Below are 22,656 nucleotides of genomic sequence, written 5' to 3' on the forward strand. Positions count from 1 at the left end.
GTAGTGGCTCCTCTGAAATAGTGGCAAAGAGCGAAATAGCTAGGTGGGAAATGTATAGTAGGGTCTCACGCAGTAGCTCTCGCTCGATCTGCTAGGAGGGCTCTACTTGTGAGCCAAACAGGTGTCGTGCAGAGGAAGAAAGCAAGCAAACTTAGGCAAAAGTAGGAACGCGAACAATCCAGGTGTTTATCTAGGATCCTGGGTCGAGATTATGTCAAAATCTATTGTCCTTGCTCAGTTCTGAAATTGTTGATGGCGTAACCGGGTCACTCTCCAAATTTTGGTCTCGGCCCTCGAATGTGGCAGTCTGTATAGAGTTAGTTATACATGTTTTCTTAGGTTTTAGGTTTTGTTCAAAGTTAGTGTCTTTGTTTTTCTTGTAAGGTGGTGGGTTAGAACTATAAAGTCGTCCTCAAGGCCTGGGTGTGTGTATAAGACGATTGGGTATAGGTCTAGCCTTTTTGTTTAAGTGCATAGATTGGGTTGGGTGGTGAGGGTTACATTCCTCATCGTAACTTGTTGGTGCCTCTATGTTTTGCTTGGGTCATGCCCACCTGGTATTGCAGCGAGTACCTAGTTATCCGTGAGTTATGAGGTCCCTCAGTAATGAGGTAGTTTGGGCAAGGTACCCCTTCACTAGTGGTGAATCTTTTCATGGTGATTATTCATCCCAATTTGGTATGTTTCAGGTATGTTTCAGGTAGCAGGGGCTCACCAAACTCATTTCTTCAATCTTGGGTCAATGCTAAGCCTGGGGAATGGCAATTCCAATGGGTTAGCTCAAAGATTTTTCAGTGGAAGTGATCTTTGTGTATGGGTGTAGTCTTGGTGTTGTTTGTTTCATGAAAGGATGCTTCATGAACACAACAGACCTCGTAGAGGCGGTGGCCATAGGGGGCAGTAGGGAGCGTGAGCGGAAAGGGCAAGGGATCAAAGCAATGATGAGCATGGTGAGCGAAATTGCACAAGGTCTTACCCTCTCTCCAGGCCACGTCATTCAACCTCACTCCCTGGACATGATTGTTGATCAGTGGAGAGGAATCCAAACCAACCTAGATATCCTCCATGAGCACAGATATGAGGATCGAAATGAGTTAGTGGCATATATTAATGACATCCAATATAGCCAGATCGAGATACTGGAGCAGTTGTCCTCAATGTGCCGCAACCAGGACAAATGACCGACTTTAAGAGATTGGGGCGAGACTAGAGCACATAGACTTCTATGTCCATGAAGGCCACAACCCAATGGTTCCTTCGGTTGGTCAAGCTTTTCCTCCTCTGTGACATGAGATTTATAGGTTGCTTGTTGGTTTTGTATGATTTTTGCAATGTATGGCTTTTTTCCCTTGGGAAATAGGAAATGAATGGACACATCTTTTGCACCACTGTTCAACTCTCCTTTGCTAACAAATCCAGTTGGAGTGAAGCAAGGAGAGTCGTAGACCAAGGCCATGTAATCTACATCTTTATGATAATATAATGGAAGTTTGTTACAGAACCAAAAAAACAAATAGTAACCATTATTTGTTTTATATAAATTTGTAACCATTATTTGTTATATATATATATATATATATATATATCTTCTTAATAATAATAATAATAATAAGAATATAGCCCACGAGTCGTAGAACAAATGGCAGCAGGGTGTTTAGTTAAGGTACTTCGTGGTATAAAGGTCACTAGTTTGGAACTCCGTGGGATTGGTGTGGCCCAGGTCGAGTGCAATCACCGGGTGATTTTGACAACTTAGATGTCTCTGGGTTGCAGCTACTCAAGCCACAAGTTAAAATGTCGGTCATCTCAAGACTCACATAACCTAGCAAACAATATATATATATATATATATATAAAGTTAGCAAAGCTAGAAACTAAATTGGTGTATGAGACTATTGTTTGTGGGACAATAGACTTGTCTTTACCCAAAGATTTGATTGCTAAAGTCTATAAAAATGTGCATACAGTACCCCTTTAGATTTAAACCTATAACCTTTTCAAAAAAAACATATATTCTTAATCATTAAACTCACTCATATATACATATACATGTACACCAACCATCTTAATTTCAAATTTTATTTTAAAACAAACATCTTAAAATTATAAAACAAAACATATTTATGAAAAAACAATTCACAAAAATACTGTAATATTCTAAACTGTATTCAGACGGTGCTTGTAATTACAATCATATGTGAATTTTAATTATATTTACTTAACATATGATAATAAAAAAATCCCTTTAAAATATTCATAAATTCAAATCCAATGAAATCTTTATTAATTTTGAATAATATTGTATAAAAAATAAAATATAAATATCCCTTTAAAATATTCATAAATTCAAATCCAATGAAATCTTTATTAATTTTGAATAATATTGTATAAAAAATAAAATATAAATAGATTTCATTTTTTTTAATTAAATTGGTTTAGAGTCATTAAAAAAAATTAGATGCTCCTCACCCAGATTCGGGATTCGGTCTCTGTAACTAACATGAGGACTTCAAGTCACCCTTGTATTAAAAATAAATAATCCCGACAAGAAGTATATTTTTCATATAAAATATAAAAATATTTTGCATTTCAAAGAAAATTAAAAATATTAAAAATATGCCATCGAATTATGATATATATATACACGATTTTCACAAACACAATGTGAACATTACGTGTATATATTGCACATTTTCACAAACACGATGTGAACACCATATCTCATTCCTGGAAAATCCTTCCAACCATCTATGTAAATTAATGTGCTGAGACCGGCTCTTATACTAATGCCTGTGTTTAAGAGAGATCGATTTCTGTTCTTTTGAATTGTAGGACGACCGCTGGTTCAATTGGCACAACTCCAAGAAGCTAGGAACATCATTCCCCATCGATATACACCCACTGTAGACAGTAATTTATTGGCAGTGCAATAGCCATATTTTACTAACCAGAAATTGTTTGACCTGCATGTTATATTTCTTGCAATAAATATAGTCATTTTTCAACGGATGGTAAGATAAAGGAAGTACTGTTTGTGCATAATCCTACGCTTGTAGACTGCTGGTGGTTGTATGATTCAACTTTTTCTTGATTTTGTAAAACATCGTGGATGATTCAACTTTTTCTTGATTTTGTGAGACATCGTGGATGGTTCAACTTTTTCTTGATTTTGTAAAATATCGTGGATGGTTCAACTTTTTCTTGATTTTGTAAAATATCGTGGATTCGATTGACTGTGTTCACTGTTCTCAATTGAAACAGATTGAAATTGCTCACGATATACGACATGTGATCATATCATCAGCAACACTCCTACTCAACTGAAAATTTCCACAAAGATATAATTATAAAGGCCATATTGTATAACTATAGAATACAATAAACAGCTGTTTTTTGTTATAACCGACATTTTTTTTACCACAATGTTATATTTCTTGCAATAAATCTAGTCATTTTTCAACAGATGGTAAGATAAAATTAGTAGTGTGTGCTTATCCTACACCTGTAGACTACTGGTGATTGTATGATTCAACTTTTTCTTGATTTCATAATATATCGTGAATTCAATTGGTTGTGTTCACTATTCTCAATTGAAACTGCTTGAAATTGGTCATAGTATATGACATGCAATCTTATTCAACTGTAAATTTCCACAAAGTTTTAATTATAAAGGCTGTATTTTGTTGGGTCGTAATCAGTTCGTAATGTAACCTGCAACCAAACTACACAGCTCAAATCATGGCCTACTTCAATTTTCCATTTTGATATTCAGCATTGTCTATGGCAATTTTTGCAACAATACAAGAATTGTTCTCCAAAATATGTGATACAAGAAGCATCCTACCGTGCTGTCCTCCAGATGGAAGTTGGGCCTCTCACAAAACAAGTAAAACCAACATTCCCTCTGGTTAGAAAAGAATTTCGAGACAATCTTATACATTGATTATAGCTGAATCACAATTTTACAGCTCTTACTACATCTTTGTGCTTGCCTTAAGCATCCAATTCAACCCCTAGCATTGTTGTACCTTCATCATTATTCGTGTCATTAATGTCTTCATGGTCATCATCATCTTTATCTGACTCAGCTTCTGTCTGTGGGGCAATAAATTGCATTTTATAGTCAACTGCAAAATCATAATCATCGTTCCCAGCTTCATTTGAAACTTTCACAAGCATTTTCCCAGCTTTTTTCCTCCGTTTTTTCTCCGACTTGGCTGCATGTGGATTGAAGATACCTTCTGCATCATAAAGCTTATTATTTTGACTGTAAGCCTTTTGAGATTTAGTTGCCACAATTTCACCCATGTCCATTCCCGTTGCATCAGGGGCATCATCAGCTTCTTCCATAGCATCTTCATCAGACTGACAAAAACAAGACGTTAGTTCACACTACTTTCTGCCCATAAGGAGAGAGCACAATTAAAAATATAATGACTTCAACTTCCGAATGTATCGTGAAAAAAATTCTTTAGAAGGAAGGTGCATTTCTAACCTCTGCAAGTTGGGTATCCATATTAAGAGGACAATTAGCGGGCATTTCAAAGTGTGAAGTATCAATCATAGAATGTAAGTTGTCTATCATAACAGAATCCTCCCCATAAATCTCATTCACATCAAACTCTTTTCCCCATGCTGGCACAATAGCAGACTCCAGGTGTTCCCCCTCATTTCCTGCAGGTGGCAATGTATAATACGGTATCTTTCCTGAAAAACCACAAGTATATCCATAAACATAGTCAATATCCCAACGCAGAATTAATCACATGTTTATCCATAAAACATAATCAGTAACCTAACACAGAATTACCCACATACCTACCTATAGGAAAACGTAAAATGGAAAAAAAAATGCACGATAGGAACTAGGTTAATTTTTACACATATCTCAGCAATTAAATGAACTCAAATACCTTCATTCCAGTCATGTAGAACAATCCTGGCAGCTGATATGGTGTCTGCTACACCACCTTTCTTTAGCTTCCCACGAATTGATGCGATCTTTTGCAAGAAGTCATCGACTGAACTGAAGCTAGGCAGCTTGTATAAGCACATCAACTTGTCAGATGGACACAACTTCAAAATCTCCTTAACTGCAAATTTGTTCAAATGTCACATTTGATTAGAAAACAAACACATTGAATAGATTGTCCAGTTGCTGTGCCAGAAAAGATAAGACATCAACAGACGATAGCAAGGAAAAAGCAAAAAATCATATCAATAGAAGTAAATGACGTATGTGTCCTTAGATAATCAGTCCAAAGATCCGTGCAATCTCTACAATCTCTACGACACGACACAAACAACAAACTCACACATGTAATTAAGTGCTTTTTCCTTTCTGCATTAACCATTTAGTATGAGCCTTAGGTTTCCATTTTAATGTTCTAATGTGCCATTATTATCATATTATCATTAACGTTTGATATGTTCACTATTCAAGTTTGTAAACAACCTGCAACTTATTGTCACTTGCAGAAATATTCAAGAGAGAATGGATGTTAATGATATGGTCATATTTATAACTTGATATATTAAGACTTAAATATATATTTAAGTCTCACTGATAAAATGATGTACTAATGAGGAATTTAATATAGTAATTAATGTGGTCATTATTAGTTAGGTATTTGGGAGTTATGTAACAAGACATTGCATCATCTAAGAATATAAATGAATTCACTCTTTCTCATTTTAATATGTATTCCTGTCCACACTGTGTGTGTAAATCAGAATGGAATATCAGCATCTTTGTGCATTCATGCTTATCTTTTCCTTGTTGTGCCTTCTGTATTCCTTTGCAGTTCAATGTTAGACCTGCAATATTTTGGCAGTATTTACATTGGTGTGAATGGATCAGGACTCTTGAGAAATAAGGGAGAAAACTTTCTTATCCATGTGTGGGTAGCAATAGCATGTACATTTGTTTGTAAAATAAGAATGTACAGCAAATAAAGGTGTAACACACCAGACTAGTTCTTTAATCAGGGCTGCTTGCTCAGCATGTTCCGCATATAATATGGCTATCCGGTAGTTGAGGATATAGTTCACCTTGTTACTTCCGGCTTAAAGGAGGACCCCGGTTAGGTGTTAAGTTCTAGCTGTCTTCCTTCCGGATAGAGATTAGCCTAATCTACCAACAATGCTTCTATATCCGCTGGGTGGGACTCTTCATCTAGCTCCTCCCAGCCATCCTGCTGTATTTGTTTCCTGTCCTGAGGGAGAACAATCCAATGAAGAAGGATGGATAGTTGAGGGAGAGCTATAATTGAATTCCCCATCCTCGGCCTGATCAGATGTCTTTGAGGGCTATAACTCCCTTCCGAACAATCCAACAACTAGGGGTCTATCCTACTGGTTAACAACTATTCAACTCCTGGCCAATCCAACTGACAATGAAGGAGCGAGCAAACTAACTGATATCCGGCGCATAGTAGTTGATATTGCATTAGCGTCCAGCCAGCTAGATTAGAAATTAGTCCTATTTCGTTTGCCGGCCCTTGTTAATTCTCCTAACTCGTTAGGCTAGTTAGCTCCTCGTTAGGCTCCATTCTCCACCTCTGGTTAGGGTGCTCCTCATTTCGAAAGTAGGTGAAAGGGTTCATACTCCAAGTGGTTTGTTGGTCTCAACACTAAAGTGAAAAATGCTGGTGTTTGGTTGGACTAGGTAGTGTTCCTGCTCTGGGGTCTGTCCTCCAGTTTTGAGAGAGGATGGAATGTATTTGGTACAGGTTATGAAATGATTGCTCATGGTGGTTGTACAAGGTTGAAGTTGTGGACATCAGCCCCACACTTCATCAATTTCATCTCCACCGTCACTGTAAATTGCAACCACGACAGCTACTACAAGTTAAGGAAAAGCAAAATTATACTGCATTCTCCTGCTTAAATGGGTGCAATCCCTCGATAAGGTCAAATCAGTTTGCAACATGATTCTTTTGAATGTCATCTGATTGTGATAAAAGTTTGTAAGTTTGTACAAGCCCCCCTTCAATTGAGCATTTAGTTAATGTGAGCCACATAAGAAGACATTTGTTGTCCACTGTCAGCCATTCCAAGTTGATATTTGTTGGGTTTAATTGTTTGCACAGGGAAGCTTAGTTGCAGCAGCAGCATGGCATGCTATTAGGATCTTTGGAGAATCTGTAAAAAAATTAGCTGCTCAATGTTATGATCGTCAAGCTTTGCTTTTAGAAAGCATATTCCACTTAGTATGTCAACAACCACTTTCAGTTGAAGCAGACCAAGGGGCTGTAGTTGATGAGAACAACCACCTTTCTGAAGATGTAGCAAATTCTTGGTCAAATATTTTATACTCAAAGATCATGCAGCAAAACAATTCATTCAAATATGAAGTAAATGATTATGATCGGATTCCCCATTCAAATGTTGAATGACAAACTGATCCATTCAAGATCAAATGCCCAGCTGATAGTAAATGCTACCAAAAAGAACTTTGAAACCAAGTGGATGTCGAAGTTATTAAGTTCAAACAAAACACGCATGAAAACTGAAGACTCTCTCAGAGCTCTGCATTACCAAAGCGTTTTGCATGTTATTGTTGAATGTGAGACTATTTGTTTAATGTTGTTCAAGAATCAAATTCAATCAGTGTCCAAAAATGTTGCAACATAGGCATCTGTGATTTCACTATAATGAATTCAATGTTATCCTGTTTGTAAAAATCATATATTGAATTCAATGTTACTGTATTTGGGATTTCAATATATTGAATTCCATTTAAATGCATTCCATGATTAGAATTATTCGTGAGTTAAACTAATTCCAAGACTTGAAATTTTGAAAATAATCAAAAGCAGTTAATTGTCCAAGAGTTGAACTGATTTTAAATTTTATTGCACATGTTATGAATTATAAAAAAATTCATAAAAGGATCCAGGAGAAGCTTCACAAGTTGATCATCAATTGCCATTGGCCACTACTGTAAGGTCACACGTTTTGTCTTTAAATGACAATACAATCTAGGTAATACTGTAAAGATGCAGTGTGTAATAAAATAGGATAGCTTGTTCGTGATAAGAACAGGGATAACTCGTCATCTATAGGATATAGAAAGACATGGGGCTGCATAATTCATCAGGATGATATAAACTATAGGCACTAGCATAGAAGAATACAAGGCTTCTGAATTATATACCTGATACCGTAGCACTTCACATATTCTAGCTAACAGAATCTGCAATTAGCAAATACTGTTTCCACACAGTTGCATGCATGGATACTAGTAACTTGTACCAACTATGACAAGAAAATTCTTACTACAGTCAACAAAAAATCATGTATCTCAACAAAAACGTATGTGCCACAAGAGCCAAGCAGAGTCAATGAGGGTGGGCACTGTTACAGGCCCCACCTGGGTTTGGTTTCTCAAAAGAAAAGCAGATTTTGCCCTCCAAGCCAAAGCACTCCCACAAGGGGTGTGTTGTAAAGCAGTAGAGTCGTGGCCTTTAAGTGAGGACTGGCTTCACAACTTCCAGTGTCAGCAGTGTTCCACATCTTGATAGTGCATAAATGATAATTATAGGTAATTTGAATCATCCCTGCATAGATGTTACCAGTGAAGAAACACTGGAGAAGAAGTAGCATACCTATGAGCACACCAAATTCTGCAGTGTACTTTCTTTTTTGCCATCAGAACATCTGTTAAGAAAATATTATCAGGAACATACCTAATCAAGAACAGCAGTTCTGGAACAAAGAAATGCTAAGAATTATTGGCCACACCCTAGGTGAGTACATAGGATCCTCACCAATCACAACAAAAAGGAAGCTCACTAATTATGCAAGATTCTACAAAAATCTCGATTTAACCAGTGTACCTTCAGAGGGAATCAACACTTGACCTGGGACATTATAAAGAAGAACTACTAGATTAAGAGAATGTACCATTTTACTGCAGACTCTGTTCAGAAATCTATGGCAGCTAGATTAGGGTGATTTCTCTTTAATTTGATAGTTGTTTGTGATGTTCATTACTTCAATTTGATGTACTTGTAATTAGTTTCTTCTTCTCTTGATTATAATAATGTTCTTATCATCAAACAGCTACCAAACTATGAAGATAAATGAGACAAGAGGACACAAGACATAGGCTGCTAGCTAGGGCCAAAACGTCTCCCTTGAGAGGAAAACCCACAAGAATTCTTCTCTTCTTATAGAATCTTCAAATGACGAATTCTAAGACCTAAGACCCAAGACAAAGACCCCTCCAAGACCAAGTCAACCTCTTCTTTGATTAGCTTGTCCTTCAGAAAGTCAACCCAAGTCAAATTGCTTCAATACTTCAGATTTCGGCCTCACTTCAGAATTTCGGCTATTGCTTCAGGTCTGCACTTTTCGGCCTCTACTGCAGAAACCCTAACTCGCATGTGGAGGGAAAAGATGGTGAAATTGACCTTCTCTCCTTCGCTTGGATTGCTTCTTCCTCCTTAGAAGTTCGGCTTGTAAACTTGATCTCTTGTCATCAATCTTCGGCCTCTCAAAATGACTGCAATTTTCGGTCTTGTTGCAACAAAAGAGCCCTAATTTCCTTCGCATGTGTGACAAACAGAGATCCAAAAACAGTCTTCAAAATTCGGCTTCTCTTCCTTGACCTTTGCTTGCTCTTTTGACTTCTTTCCCCTTGAGATCGAGCTTCTTTTCTTACTTGATCAAATGCATTCGTTCTTTCTTCAAATGAGGTTGAGTGCCCTTTCAATATACTCTTTCGAACATCCCTAATGAGGCAGACTTGTCTTTTGTAGGCGACTTCTTCTTGTAGGCCAACTTGGTCTTGGAGGGAGACTTTTGACTCTTTTTGACTTCCAATAAATTCTTTGGCTTGATACAAAATGCCCAATAGGGTCTTTTACACATGACAATGACTCTAACTTCTTTGACTCTATGAAAAATCTTAGAAGCACACAATGGGTGCTTTGACCTATAAATAAATTGACATTGAGCATGAAACCCGTGCTAAAAATAATAATCATAATTTTCTTCTCTTCACATCAAATACATAAATCAAGATTACATAGAACATTATCAAGACCAAACCTAGTTACATATTTCAACACTCCCTCTTAACTAGAGAGGTATTCATAATACATACAAGGTACATGGACATTCTCATAATGAACAATTCTCATAAGAAGAGTCGGATTGGTAAGCCATCTCATAAGCTATCTTCTCATCTTATATCAATGGCAAGTGCATCTCATCATGTTAACCAACATTGACATAGCAAGGCCTTGACTAACAACTCTACCTCTCCACTAAATTAGAGCACAATGCTGGGGAGACAAATGATTTATAGACACCTTCATCATTGACTCTCAAGGCACATACCCCATCTGGATGTTCACAAGGTATGTCCTTTTAGGATCATGCCTATCTTGGATTTCCACATCCTCGAGGAATTCCTCTTCGACCACTCTTACCTATTGGATGCCCTGCCTCATCCTCAAAGAGTATCGGAATCAGTCTCAGATGCTTTACCCAATCCTCCATTCTTTCTTCATGACATGAAGACAAGAATGATGTGTCTATCTCTCCCTCTCAACTAGGGAGGATCTACTCATTCCTATAAAAGGAATATACCCAAGCTCCCTCTTAACTAGGGACTTGTCAACAGTAGCTATCTACTCTTCAGTGTAGATCATGGTACTATCAACTGCTTGTAGGGCTCCTCGTTTATGGATCAACATGTCATGGATGAACTTCAACTTCTTCATCATGGAGCCAACTTCTTCGTAACTTCTTCGTAGGGCTTCAACCATCTTCTACATAACTTCCCTTCAACGAAACAGTGTGCACTGTAGAACCAATAGTCATGTCATCCTTCTCTTCATCAGGAAGCAGCCTTCTCTGTCACCATCTAACTATCCTCCATATTGTTACCTCTTTCCAAGTCATGTTCCTTCCAGGGTTTTCCATTCAAGTCTATGTGTACTAGTTGTAGGTGAATTTCTACAACCCTCTTTTGGTAGCCCCGTTCCACCCCAACCAGATGCTTACTTTCAAAATCAAAAAGTGAACTTCAAAAATATAATTACCTTTTTCATGATGGCCTTTCGTCATAATATCAGCGTTTGCAACATCAACATCCTGCATACTATTCGAACCCATCTCCAAGACATTTACTATCAAGGTTCTCTTTCTTCCTTCATACTTATCAGGGTCTTCATACATTTTTCCATGGAGATGCCATAGCTAATCCTTGTTATCAGATGTTGATTACTCGTTTTATCTCAAGTGAATATAGGTACATCTTCACGAACTCTTCTTCCAGCTTCATCCTATACTATAGGAACAATGGTTGCCAACCACCTCATATTCTTCATGAGGTAGTGTCATGTTGATTCCATCATGTCATCATCTAAAAGAGTTCAAGGCACATTGTATTCATGCCCTCACGTTTCATTCACAAGGAAGAGTCCCTTCTTTAATCATGCTTATGAGATAGAGCATTTTATCTCAAGTGAATATAGGTACATCTTCAAGAACTCTTCTTCCAGCTTCATCCTATACTATAGGAACAATGGTTGCCAACCACCTCATATTCTTCATGAGGTCATGCACTATTGATTCCATCATGTCATCATATAAAAGAGTTCAAGACACATTGTATTCATGCCTTCACGTTTCATTCATAAGGAAGAGTCCCTTCTTCTTTAATCATGCTTATGAGATAGAGCATTCTATTTTATTTGCAATTAAGTGATGACATGACTTTATCTATAAAAGTTAACAAATATATGCATACCTCTTCCTTCATATGGTCACCTAGGCTTCCTTCAACAACTTCCTTTTCCTTGCTTGAAGATGAAAAATGATTTAACTAAGATGTCATGTTGCACTTCTCCGTCACCATACCTTCATCCTTCTAAATTGTGGATCCCACACAAGGTGGAATGTAGATTATCTATATGACACCTGCCTCTTTTCCTTTTTAACAAAGATTCCAATGGAGGATCTTGATGATCCTTTATTCTGCAAATGCTTCTTTCTATTGATGACGATGTATGATGATCTATCTTTCTATCTTGCTAGATGACTTGCTTTGACCATACAAACTGCTACATAGGTTATCCTTCTATGATTCTAATGATGATGTCATGAGCTACTTCCTTTCTATCGTGAAAGATGATTGCTTCAACCATATCCTTTTCATGCTTCTAGACTTGTGTCATCTCAATTCTGCTATAATGCATCTTATCATGAATGTAATGCTTCCTACCATGACCACTTTTATACTGAAAAAATAAACTAAATGTATGTGAGAGACCTTTTAATAGTAAAGTTCTTTCACTTCTTTCTTCTTTGACTTCTTCTCTTCTAGTTCTTTTACTTCTTCAGTCACATGGGCTTCACTTCTTTCTTTCCTTTTCTTGTTGTCCTTTGTGAGTTTGGAACAATTCCTTTTGTTGGAAAATCAGAAAGGCAGAAAGACTTTCTTTATGTTGATAATTACTTGTGATATTCTTACGTTATTATTAACTTTCTTGTGTTCTTCTTTTATCTTAGTTCATCAAGCAATTACCAAAATCATAACATGAAGATTAAAGGCACTAGATGTAGGCAGAGAACCACGACAAAACCCCTATCTAGGGGAAAAACCAATCAACAACTCTTCCTTCAATAGTTTCACAAGATAATCCAAGACTCCTTGACCTAGAGACAAACCTTCCAACAACAACTTTGACCTAGATGCAGCAACAGATCTTCGACCCAATAGCAGCAGCAGAAACTTCAACCCAATAGCAACTTCGACGCAATAGCAACTTCGACCCAGCAACACTTCGACCTAAAAGCAACAATAGAATTTTGACCTAGATGCAACAGTAGAAACTTGACCTTGATGCAGCACTTCGACCTTCCAGTAAATAACCCAGTAAATTCACACGTGTGAGAGAGAGGTAACCCAGAAACTTTGATTTTCTTCCCCAGCAAATCTCCTTCTGTTTCTTCTACAATTTCGTATTCTTTTGCCTCTTTCTCTTGAATATCGAACTTGTGTGATTGACACTCCAAATGAATCAAACTGCACTGTATATATAGCCTCTTCTAGAGTTCAAATTACCCTGATGTAGGCCGACTTGATCAGGTGAGGGCCGACTTGGTGTGGAGGTGACAAAAGATTTATTTGACTCAATAAAAATTCTTTTTACATGATTCAAAAGCCCAAGAAGGGTCTCATTAAATGGAAAATGACTCTAATGACTTAATATAGAACCTAGAAGTCCTCAATGGGGACTTTAACCTAAAACATGATGACCCAAGCATGAAACCCATGCTTTAATAAGTCATAATAATAATAATAATAATAAATTTCTTTTTCTTTCTTTTGATAAATACACTTCATTATGACTCAAATACAATTTATGAAGACCAAACCTAGTTATATTCTTCAACACCTTTTGAAGTTCCCATATTTATTACATTCATAGCACTGGATCTTAGACATGTCAATTTTCTTTTGAAATTTCTTTCGAGGATCAAACTTTCCAAGTTTCCCTTTCTTCCTTGTCATAGTTGCATATGCTTGTGTTTGTTCATTTGATCCAACACCATTCTTTGCCTTTAATATGGTTTCTTCGATCTTACATAATGACCACAAATCGTTGAATGGAGTGGCTCCCTTCTTTCCATAGATACTTGATACAAAGTTGCCCCATTCATCTAGTAATGCATTGAGTACAAGAGTGGCCATCTCTAGATCTGACATTGTTTCTCCTAGTTCTTGTAGTTGATCTCTTATTTGAGATACCTTAATGAGATATGAAGCTACCCCTTCTTCTTATTAGAAAACTAGAAAGGAAAAAAAAAATTATTATATTGATAATTACTTGTGATATTCTTGTAGTCTTATTAACTTTCTTTGTGTTCTTCTTTTATCTTCTTTTCAAGCAATCATCAAATCAAAAACATGAAGATCAACAACACCAAATATAGAACCACAACGAGGGCTAAAACCCCTCTATAGGGGAAATCCCAGTCAAACTCTTCCACTAGCAAATTCAAATTGAGATAGACCAAATGACCATCCTCCTCCACCAAGTTAGCCCTCAAGTTGTTCTTCCAAACTTCAAAGATCAATAACAACAACACTTCATCAATACCGCATCAAAGACGGAATTTCAAACCTAATGCTTCAGAATTTCAGCCCAGCTTCAAGTTTTTTAACTTCGACCTTCCTGCAGCGTCAACTCAACACGTGTGAGACAAACAGAGAAAAAAATCGACTTCTTTTTCTTGAAAAAGACTTCCTACTCCTTCGCTAGGTTTTCCTCCTTTCTTGAATTTTGCACCCTTTTACTACTTCCAACTACTGCAGATCAAACTTGTTGAATCTGCCTTCAAATGAGGTCGAGTTGATGCCTTTATATAGTGAATCTCTAAGGTTCAATTCCCTTGATCAGGCCGACTTGTCCAAGTTGAGGCCGACTTGGTGGAGGAAGCCTAAATGACTTATTTTTTACTAAAATAAATTTCTTTCTTCACTCAAGAAGCCCAAGAAGGGTCTATTTACATAATGACAAGGACAAGGACTCTTAACACAAACCCTAGAAGCCTGGAATGGAGGATTTGACCTATCAACCACAGACTGAAGCTTTAATAAGTCAATTTCTTTTACAATAAAATTTATTTGTCTTTCTTTTGACAAAAACATTACATCATGACTCAAATACAATTATGAAGACCGACACTAGTTACATTTTTCAACACTCCCTCTTAATTAGGGAGGTATTCATAATTACATATAGAGGTACATGGAAGATCTCAAAATGATATGCTCTATGAAGAGTCATAGCACACACAATGTTATAGATTAGATACCTGACCAAGGTACTCTAATCGGGTGGGACTAAGTTGTACTCAAGCTTTAGCCACTCTAGGTACCATCAGACTTTTAATCTCTAACACCAACCTAGGTATCTAGGTGTGCATCCAAGGCCGAAGCTCCAAGACCAACACCACCCTCCCTACTTCGAGATCTTGACATCAACACATAGGTCAGCCAGATGTCCTCCAAGTATCTTGTTGCTACAAGATGCTTCATCTCTCCTTATCAACTTAACTAGATACATATCCACCAATCCAAGCATGCTTCAAACGTTCAACCTTTTTTACGGAGAGATCCTACACAATCACAACCCCAATCAGTGATAAACCTTTATATATATATATATATATATACAAACAAGTTAACACAAACCTTCAAGGTCCTCAATCATTCTAATGTTGCATATACCATCATCAAGTTATCAAAACACAACTTGTTGGAAGCTTTCTTCTTTCATCAATAGCACCAAATACAGCTTCAGTACTTCTCAAGTCTTTTATTTGCAAATCCATTTGTAGTAATTTCATTCATTCTTCAGTTTCATTCTTTCTTCAAGGTATTCACTATGGCTATCATAATATGTCATCCCTCTTAACTGGGGAGATATACCTTTCTTCTATCCAAGCTCCCTCTCAACTCAATAGCTTTATTCTTTTATTGGAGAGACTTCAACCTTTCAAGGCTTCGTGGCATCAAGGTCATCTTAATCATCATCAATTTTATAGCTTCCTTCATCATGCTATCATTATTATCACCTTCAATTATGAACATCTTCAACATCTTGAAGTTATATACCTGCAAAACTTTAATAAAAAGTACAACCAAATACAAATATACAGAAGCATGAAGCCAACTATAGCAAAATCATGTCATTATAATGGAAGCATCAAAACATTCAAGCTTTAGACATCAAATACCTGAACCTAGTTAGGTTCATAATCAGCCAGGGTTACATTTTACATATTATACTTCAATATCTTGCCAGGGCTTTGTCATAAACCCTAGACTCCATCTTCGAGACATAAAGCCTTATATATCAGCGGCTCAATCAAAATACCAAACCAAGCATAGTACTATACATCTAAGGTTTCAACAATATGCTCTTAGAAATACATGTCAAATTCTACTAGGGTTTGTTGCAAACCCTAGAATTTATCATCAAAACTAAATCATATTAATGATCAAAAAACAATATACTTCTAGGGTTTCATTATCATGCCCTAGAATATCAGTCTCTACTAGGGTTTTGTTATATACCTAGATTTCATCAACAATCAAGATAACATACTTGCATATACATATCTAGGGTTTCATTATCATGCACTAGCATCTCATATCAATATCTACAAGGTAAACCCAAGATCAATACATCAAAACTAGATATACAACAAAGCAGGCTAGGGTTCCATTATATAACCTAGACATTAACAGCAAACCCTAAAGGACTAGGTTTTTTACTACGACATTACCAAAACCCTAAACTTTCAAAATAATAGGCTTTTACAGTGAACCTTAAAGGACTAGGTTTTTTACTACGACATTACCAAAACCCTAAACTTCAAAAGAATAAGGTTTTACAATGAACCCTAAAGGTTAGCGTTTCACAAGAATGATAAAATGACAAGAGACAATATAACGAGGGTAGATTCAATCTAATGATTAATTACCCTAACAAGAATCTTTATGATTCAAAACCTTAGACATAAAGATGTCAATAATATAAAGCAAATTTCAAAAGAGAATGATCATACATTTTCTATGAAGAGAACCTTGTAACAAAACTTGTAGTCTAAGACATATCTTGAGTTGCTCTTTAACAAACCATGTAGGACATCAATTCTTTAAGTCTTCCTTTGCAACAAAACTTCTTTCATGATTCAAATCTTTCCTTTGAAGTTTCCTCCATAACCTTCATGTATTCTGCAAGCTTTCCTACCAAGGAAAATATAAAGAAAAGCTTGTTAGTATATAATACAAACAAATCTTGATGTGAGGAGGAACCAAACATGAAAGATGAAACAAAGAACAATAGACTTATCTTTTGGAAAAATGGTGAAGGTTCCCTCTTAATCGAATCCTTTCTGAGGGATACCTACAACTTTATCAAACAATTCAAGAATTTCTAACAAGGCATATTATGAATTCTAAAAATCAAAACATAAAATATAACATTACAAAACACAAAATTGTAGACTTAAAAGGATATGTGAAAGAATACTTAATCATATAAGTCTTTGACTTCAGATTCTTCAGTCTTGTTCTTTTTAGGTGCAACTTCAATGACATATTTACATGTTCTCTTTCACTCTTCTTATTCCTTGGATTGTCATGACATTGACTTTTGTAGTGTCCCATATTATGGCAATTATAGCATTCAATCCTTGATAGATCAACCTTCTTCTTTGGTCCTTTGAACTTCTTGAGTGTTTCCTTCTTCTTGTGATGAGCAGAGTAGGCATTTGAAGTGTTGTTTTCTTCATCCTCCTTGTTACTTACTAATGAGATGCGAGCTTCTTCTTGATTGCATGCATTCCACATTTGTTCAAAGGTTGGTGTCTCTTTCCAACTGCTAATCCCTGATGCAAAAGAGCTACAAGATGTCGCTAGACCTAGTAGTACAGCAATCAAGAGTTCTTTCTATGGTACAACTTCATCAATAGCTTAGAGTTCATCATCTCTTATTCTAGAGATCCTTACAAAATACGATGACACAGTATCATATTTTGTCATATTTATTGTTCTTAGTTCATTCTTGAGACTAGCTATTTGACCAATATTCTTGATGGCAAACAACATGGAGAGGGCTTCATACGTTTTTTGTGCATAATCTATATTGGATATTTATGGGATAAGATTGTCCTTCACTCCATCTACTATTAGATTCACTCCTTACCTACATCATTTGTAGGTTTCTTAACTTTTCCTTAAGCAAAATCCAAAATTTTATGCTTTGCAAGAATAAGATCCATCCTCTTCTTCCATGCCCTGTAGTTGGAGGCTCCTTCTAGCTTATTTTTTGTCTTCATTGAAGTTTCCATAGACTTTATAATATCTCTTTCACTTGATATAGATGATTCTTTCCTTAATGAGCTTCTTTTGTTCCTTCCTTCTTAACCCTCCTTTCAACAGAAGTTCAAGTTGCCTTTTTTCTTTCCTCCTTCACCTTAGCTCTGAAACCATGTTAGAAAACCAGAAAGGCGGAAATATTTTCTTATATTGATAATTACTTGTGATATTCTTGTAGTCTTATTAACTTTCTTTATGTGATTCTTTTATCTTTTTTTCATCAAGCAATCATCAAATCAAAAACATGAAGATCAACAACACCAGATATGGGCACTCAGCCAGGGCTAAAGCCCCTCTATAGGGGAAAACCCAGTCAAACTCTTCCACTAGCAAATTAAAATTGAGATAGGCCAAAACCAAGAACTTAGACTAAACCAAATGACCTTCCTCCTCCACCAAGTCAACCCTCAAAATGTCCTTCCAAACTTCAAAGATCAATAGCAACAACACTGCATCAATACTACATCAAAAACGAAATTCCGGCCCTGTTGCTTCAGAGCCCAGCATCAAGTCTGCAACTTCGGCCCTCCTATAGCCTCAGCTCCTTTGCACGTGTGAGACAAAGAGAGAGAAAATTCAACTTATTTTTGCTTGATAAACACTTCCTTCTCCTTCGCTAGGTTTTCCTCCTCCTCTCTTGAATTTTGCACCCTTTCACTGCTTCCAACTACTGCAGATCAAACTTGTTGAATCTGTCTTCAAATGAGGTCGAGTTGTTGCCTTTATATAGTGACTATGTGAGGTTGAATTCCCTTGATCAGGTCGACTTTTATCCAGGTTGAGGCCGACTTGGTGGAGGAGGCCTAAATGACTTATTTTATACTAAAAAAAAACTTGACTCAAGAAGCCCAAGAAGGGTCTATTTACATAAAAACAAAGACAAGGACTCTTGACACAAACCCTAGAAGCTTGCAATGGAGACTTTGACCTATTAACCATTGACCCAGGAATGAAAACCACGCTTTAATAAGTCAATTTCTTTTACAATAAAATTCATTTTTCTTTCTTTTGATAAATACATTACATCATGACTCAAATACAATTATGAAGACCAACACTAGTTACAATTTTAAACACTTCTCTTGATACTTTCATCTTGTATAGTTCAATTCTTAAAGATATGATTTCCTCTGCAGTGCTTACAAAAAACAACTCCACCAACTTGTCATAGATCTCTTTTGATGTCTTCAACTTTGCTACATAGGGGATGAGAGAATCCTTGATTGATTCAATGAGGATCCTTTGAGCCCTTATTTCTCCTTTCATATACTTTGATAGTGCTTGAGATTGCTCTTGTGGAGGTTTGGTGATTGAGCCCTTGACATATTCAATAACTTCATTCTCCATGAGAATTAAATCTATTCTCTTCTTCCATGCAAGGTAGTTTGATGTCCCAACAAGTTTATTGTTCTCCTTGTAGAAAGAAGTCATTTGGTTTGTAGATTGAGACATAAAATATAAAGTACTTACTTGTCAAATGAAGATGCCTCCTTGATGGTGTCTTCCACTAAATACTTCTTTGATGATGATCTTCCTTGTTCAAGAATGACAGAGCTTCTTCTTCAAGATAAGAGGAGATGATCTTCTTCAAAGATGTTTGAGATGAGATCCTTTCTTCAATAAGAGGGAGATCTCTTTAATTTTTTTGGTGATGTTGAAGTACTCTTCCTGCTTCCTTTGGATGTAGAATGTGAGACTTCCCAAGATGCTTCAAGTGTGTAGTGTCCTTTCTTTGAATGGAGGTAGGGTCCTTGAGGTCTTCCTTCTTTCAAAAGTTCTTCCTTTCCGACGATAGAGTCTTTGTGATGCGTTGACTAGTACATCTTAGTGCTCTTATTCTTGTATTCAGCGCTTATGTATCCTTCTTCAATTGAATGATCTTCAAGCTACCTTTTCTTGTAACCTTAGCTCTAGTACCATGTTGAGAAATCTATGGCAGCTAGATTAGGGTGATTTCTCTTTACTTTGATAATTGCTTGTGATGTTCATTACTTCAATTTGATGTACTTGTAATTAGTTTCTTCTTCTCTTGATTATTATAATGTTCTTATCATCAAATAGCTACCAGATTATGAAGATCAATGAGACAAGATGACACAAGACATAGGTTGCTAGCCAGAGCCAAAACCTCTCCCTTGGGAGGAAAACACACAAGAATTCTTCTCTTCTTATAAAACCTTCAAATGATGAATTCCAAGACCTAAGACCCAAGACAAAGACCCCTCCAAGACCAAGTCAACCTCTTCTTTGATGAGCTTGTCCTTCACAAACTCAACCCAAGACAAACTGCTTCAATACTTCAGATTTCTGCCTCACTTCAAAATTTCAACTACTGCTTCAGGTCTGTACTTGTCGGCCTCTACTGCAAAAACCCTAACTCACATGTGTGTGGAAAACATGGTGAAATTGACCTTCTCTCTCCTTCTCTTGGATTACTTCTTCCTCCTTAGAAATTCAGCTTGCAAACTTGATCTCTTGTCATCATACTTCGGCCTCTCAATAAGACTACAATTTTCGGTCTTGCTGCAACAAAAGAACCCTAATTTCCTTTGCATGTGTGAGAGATAGAGATGCAAAAACAATCTTCAAAATTTGGCTTCTCTTCCTTAACCTTGGCTTGTTCTTTTGACTTCTTTCCCCTTGAGATCGAGCTTCTTTTCTTACTTGATCGAATGCATTGGATACTTCTTAAAATGAGGTCGAGTGCCATTTATATGTACTCTTTTGAACAACCCTAATGAGGTTGACTTGTCTTCTATAGGCCGACTTCTTCTTGTAGGTCGACTTGATCTTGGAGGAGACTTTTGACTCTGTTTTACTTGCAATAAATTCTTTGACTTGATACAAAATGCCCAATAGGGTCTTTTACATATGACAATGACTCTTTGAGTTCTTTAACTCTATGACAAATCCTAGAAGCACACAATAGGTGCTTTGACCTATAAATAAATTGACTTTGAACATGAAATCCATGCTAAAAATAATAATTATAATTTTCTTTTCTCTTTGCATCAAATACATAAATCAAGATTACTTAAGACATTATGAAGACCAAACCTAGTTACATAATTCAACAAACTTTGCATGAATATGTGCACCTTTTAAGGGACTACTTAGCATGGTTAAGCTTTGGTGAGCTTGAGCTAGAACATTACAAAGATGAACAAATAGATTAACATTTTACTACAGACACTGCCATGAATATGTGCACCTTTTAAAGGGTTGCTTGGCATGGTTAAGCTCTAAAATGATATAAGATAATTCTATTAATGTCCAACAAGGGACCACAAGAGTGGATCAATGGGACTAAAAAGATATGTCCAATGTGACTCCAATGTGGGAGTGCGAAAGTAAATACTATAAATACTAAAAGCAAAATTAACACATCATAAGTAATCACCTAGAAAAGCAAATCTCTAAATCTGGCCAAAGAAACCCAAAAGATCTCAGTGTTGAACAAAAGTGAGAGAGAGAGAGAGAGAGGATGCCAAGGCCTCGTGGTCCTAATGACAAAGGAGAAGGGAGTGATCAAGGTACTAGCTTGTTGTTGGAGTCCTCTTGTACCATCAAAGAATCTCACTAAACAATTGAGCGGTCGGGCTGCATAAAAGAAAGGAAGCCCTACTCTCCTACCACCCAACATCAAAGGAATGTAGCTCCATTCCAAACAAAATTTTGGCTACTTGGTTGAGTATGGGGTGCAGTGTGGCACGTGGCAAGCAATGTGCTCTATACTCCTATAGAGTTGGTCCATCTATCACACTGATGAAGAGTGGTTTGTGGCCTGATCTAGCAAACATCTCATCGCCTCGAAGATGTCAATAAACCACTTAAGGGGGAGGTCGAGATGGCAATCTCTCATTGCTCTAATCTGACAACGCAACATAATGTTGAAATATGTAACTAGGTTCAGTCTTCATAAATATAAAATGATTCTTGTATATTGTAGAATGAAAGAAAAATTATTATTGATTATTTTTTGTAGCATGGATTTCATGCTCAAGGTCATTTTTTTTAGAGGTCAAGCACCCATTGAGTCCTTCTAGGGCTTGTCCTAGTGTTAAGAAGTCAATAAAGTCACTGTCATATGAAGAAGACCTCATTGGGCACTTTGTAACATGTCAAAAGAATTATTTTTGTATTTAAAAGCGTCAAAACACCCTCCAAGACCAAGTCGGCCTAGCAACTAAGAAGTCGACCTCATTTGGGCATGTCACCCTCCTTGTAAACCTATATATAGGAGGGAACTCAACCTCCTATGGACACTCACTCACTTCTCATCATCCAAGCGAAAGAGAAGCAAAAGGACGAAGGATGAAGTTATCTCTCTCTCTCTCTCTCTCTCTCTCTCTCTCTCTCTCTCTCTCGTGCAAAAGGAAGGCTAGGGTTTTGCAGCTGCAAGATCGAAGTTGTGAACATTGCAAAAAGAAGGTCGAAGAAAGGACTCTAAGCTCACCTATAAGCCCTAGAAGGAGGAGCAACCCAAGCGAAGGTTAAAGGAAGCCTTGGAAGCCCTAAAATTGCTCACACATGTGGAAGCAGTAACTGTTGCAGGGACCAAAATTTTCAAACCTGCAATGGAGGCCAAAATTTTGTAGTTGGGGATCAAAGTTGTACAGCTGGAAGAGATTTGACTAGGTTTGACTTGGATAGAAGAAGTGCATCATCAAGAAGGTCTAGCTTGGCCTTGGAAGGGTATTGGCCTTGGTCTAGAGGTCTTGGAATTCGTCATTTGAAGAATCAAT

The 22,656-nt window shown here is 36.8% G+C and overlaps 1 protein-coding gene across 1 annotated transcript in view; it reads right to left on the reverse strand.

Moving 5' to 3' along the window:
• Positions 1-3,739: 3,739 nt before the first annotated feature.
• Positions 3,740-22,656, reverse strand: part of NSN1 (GTP-binding family protein) — a 110,175-nt gene continuing 91,258 nt past the window's right edge. The window contains exons 7-9 of the mRNA XM_089459922.1: positions 4,914-5,093; positions 4,496-4,707; positions 3,740-4,365 (exon numbers count right to left, since the gene is read on the reverse strand). Of these exons, the coding sequence (XP_089316048.1) occupies positions 3,994-4,365; positions 4,496-4,707; positions 4,914-5,093 (764 nt within the window). The 3' untranslated portion in view covers positions 3,740-3,993. The remainder of the gene's footprint in view (positions 4,366-4,495; positions 4,708-4,913; positions 5,094-22,656) is intronic.

The sequence above is a fragment of the Pinus tabuliformis genome, chromosome 7 (genome assembly GCF_031772625.1).
Source record: "Pinus tabuliformis cultivar Carrire ecotype Pingquan chromosome 7, CPIR1, whole genome shotgun sequence".
In the NCBI taxonomy this organism is placed as follows: Eukaryota; Viridiplantae; Streptophyta; class Pinopsida; order Pinales; family Pinaceae; genus Pinus; species Pinus tabuliformis.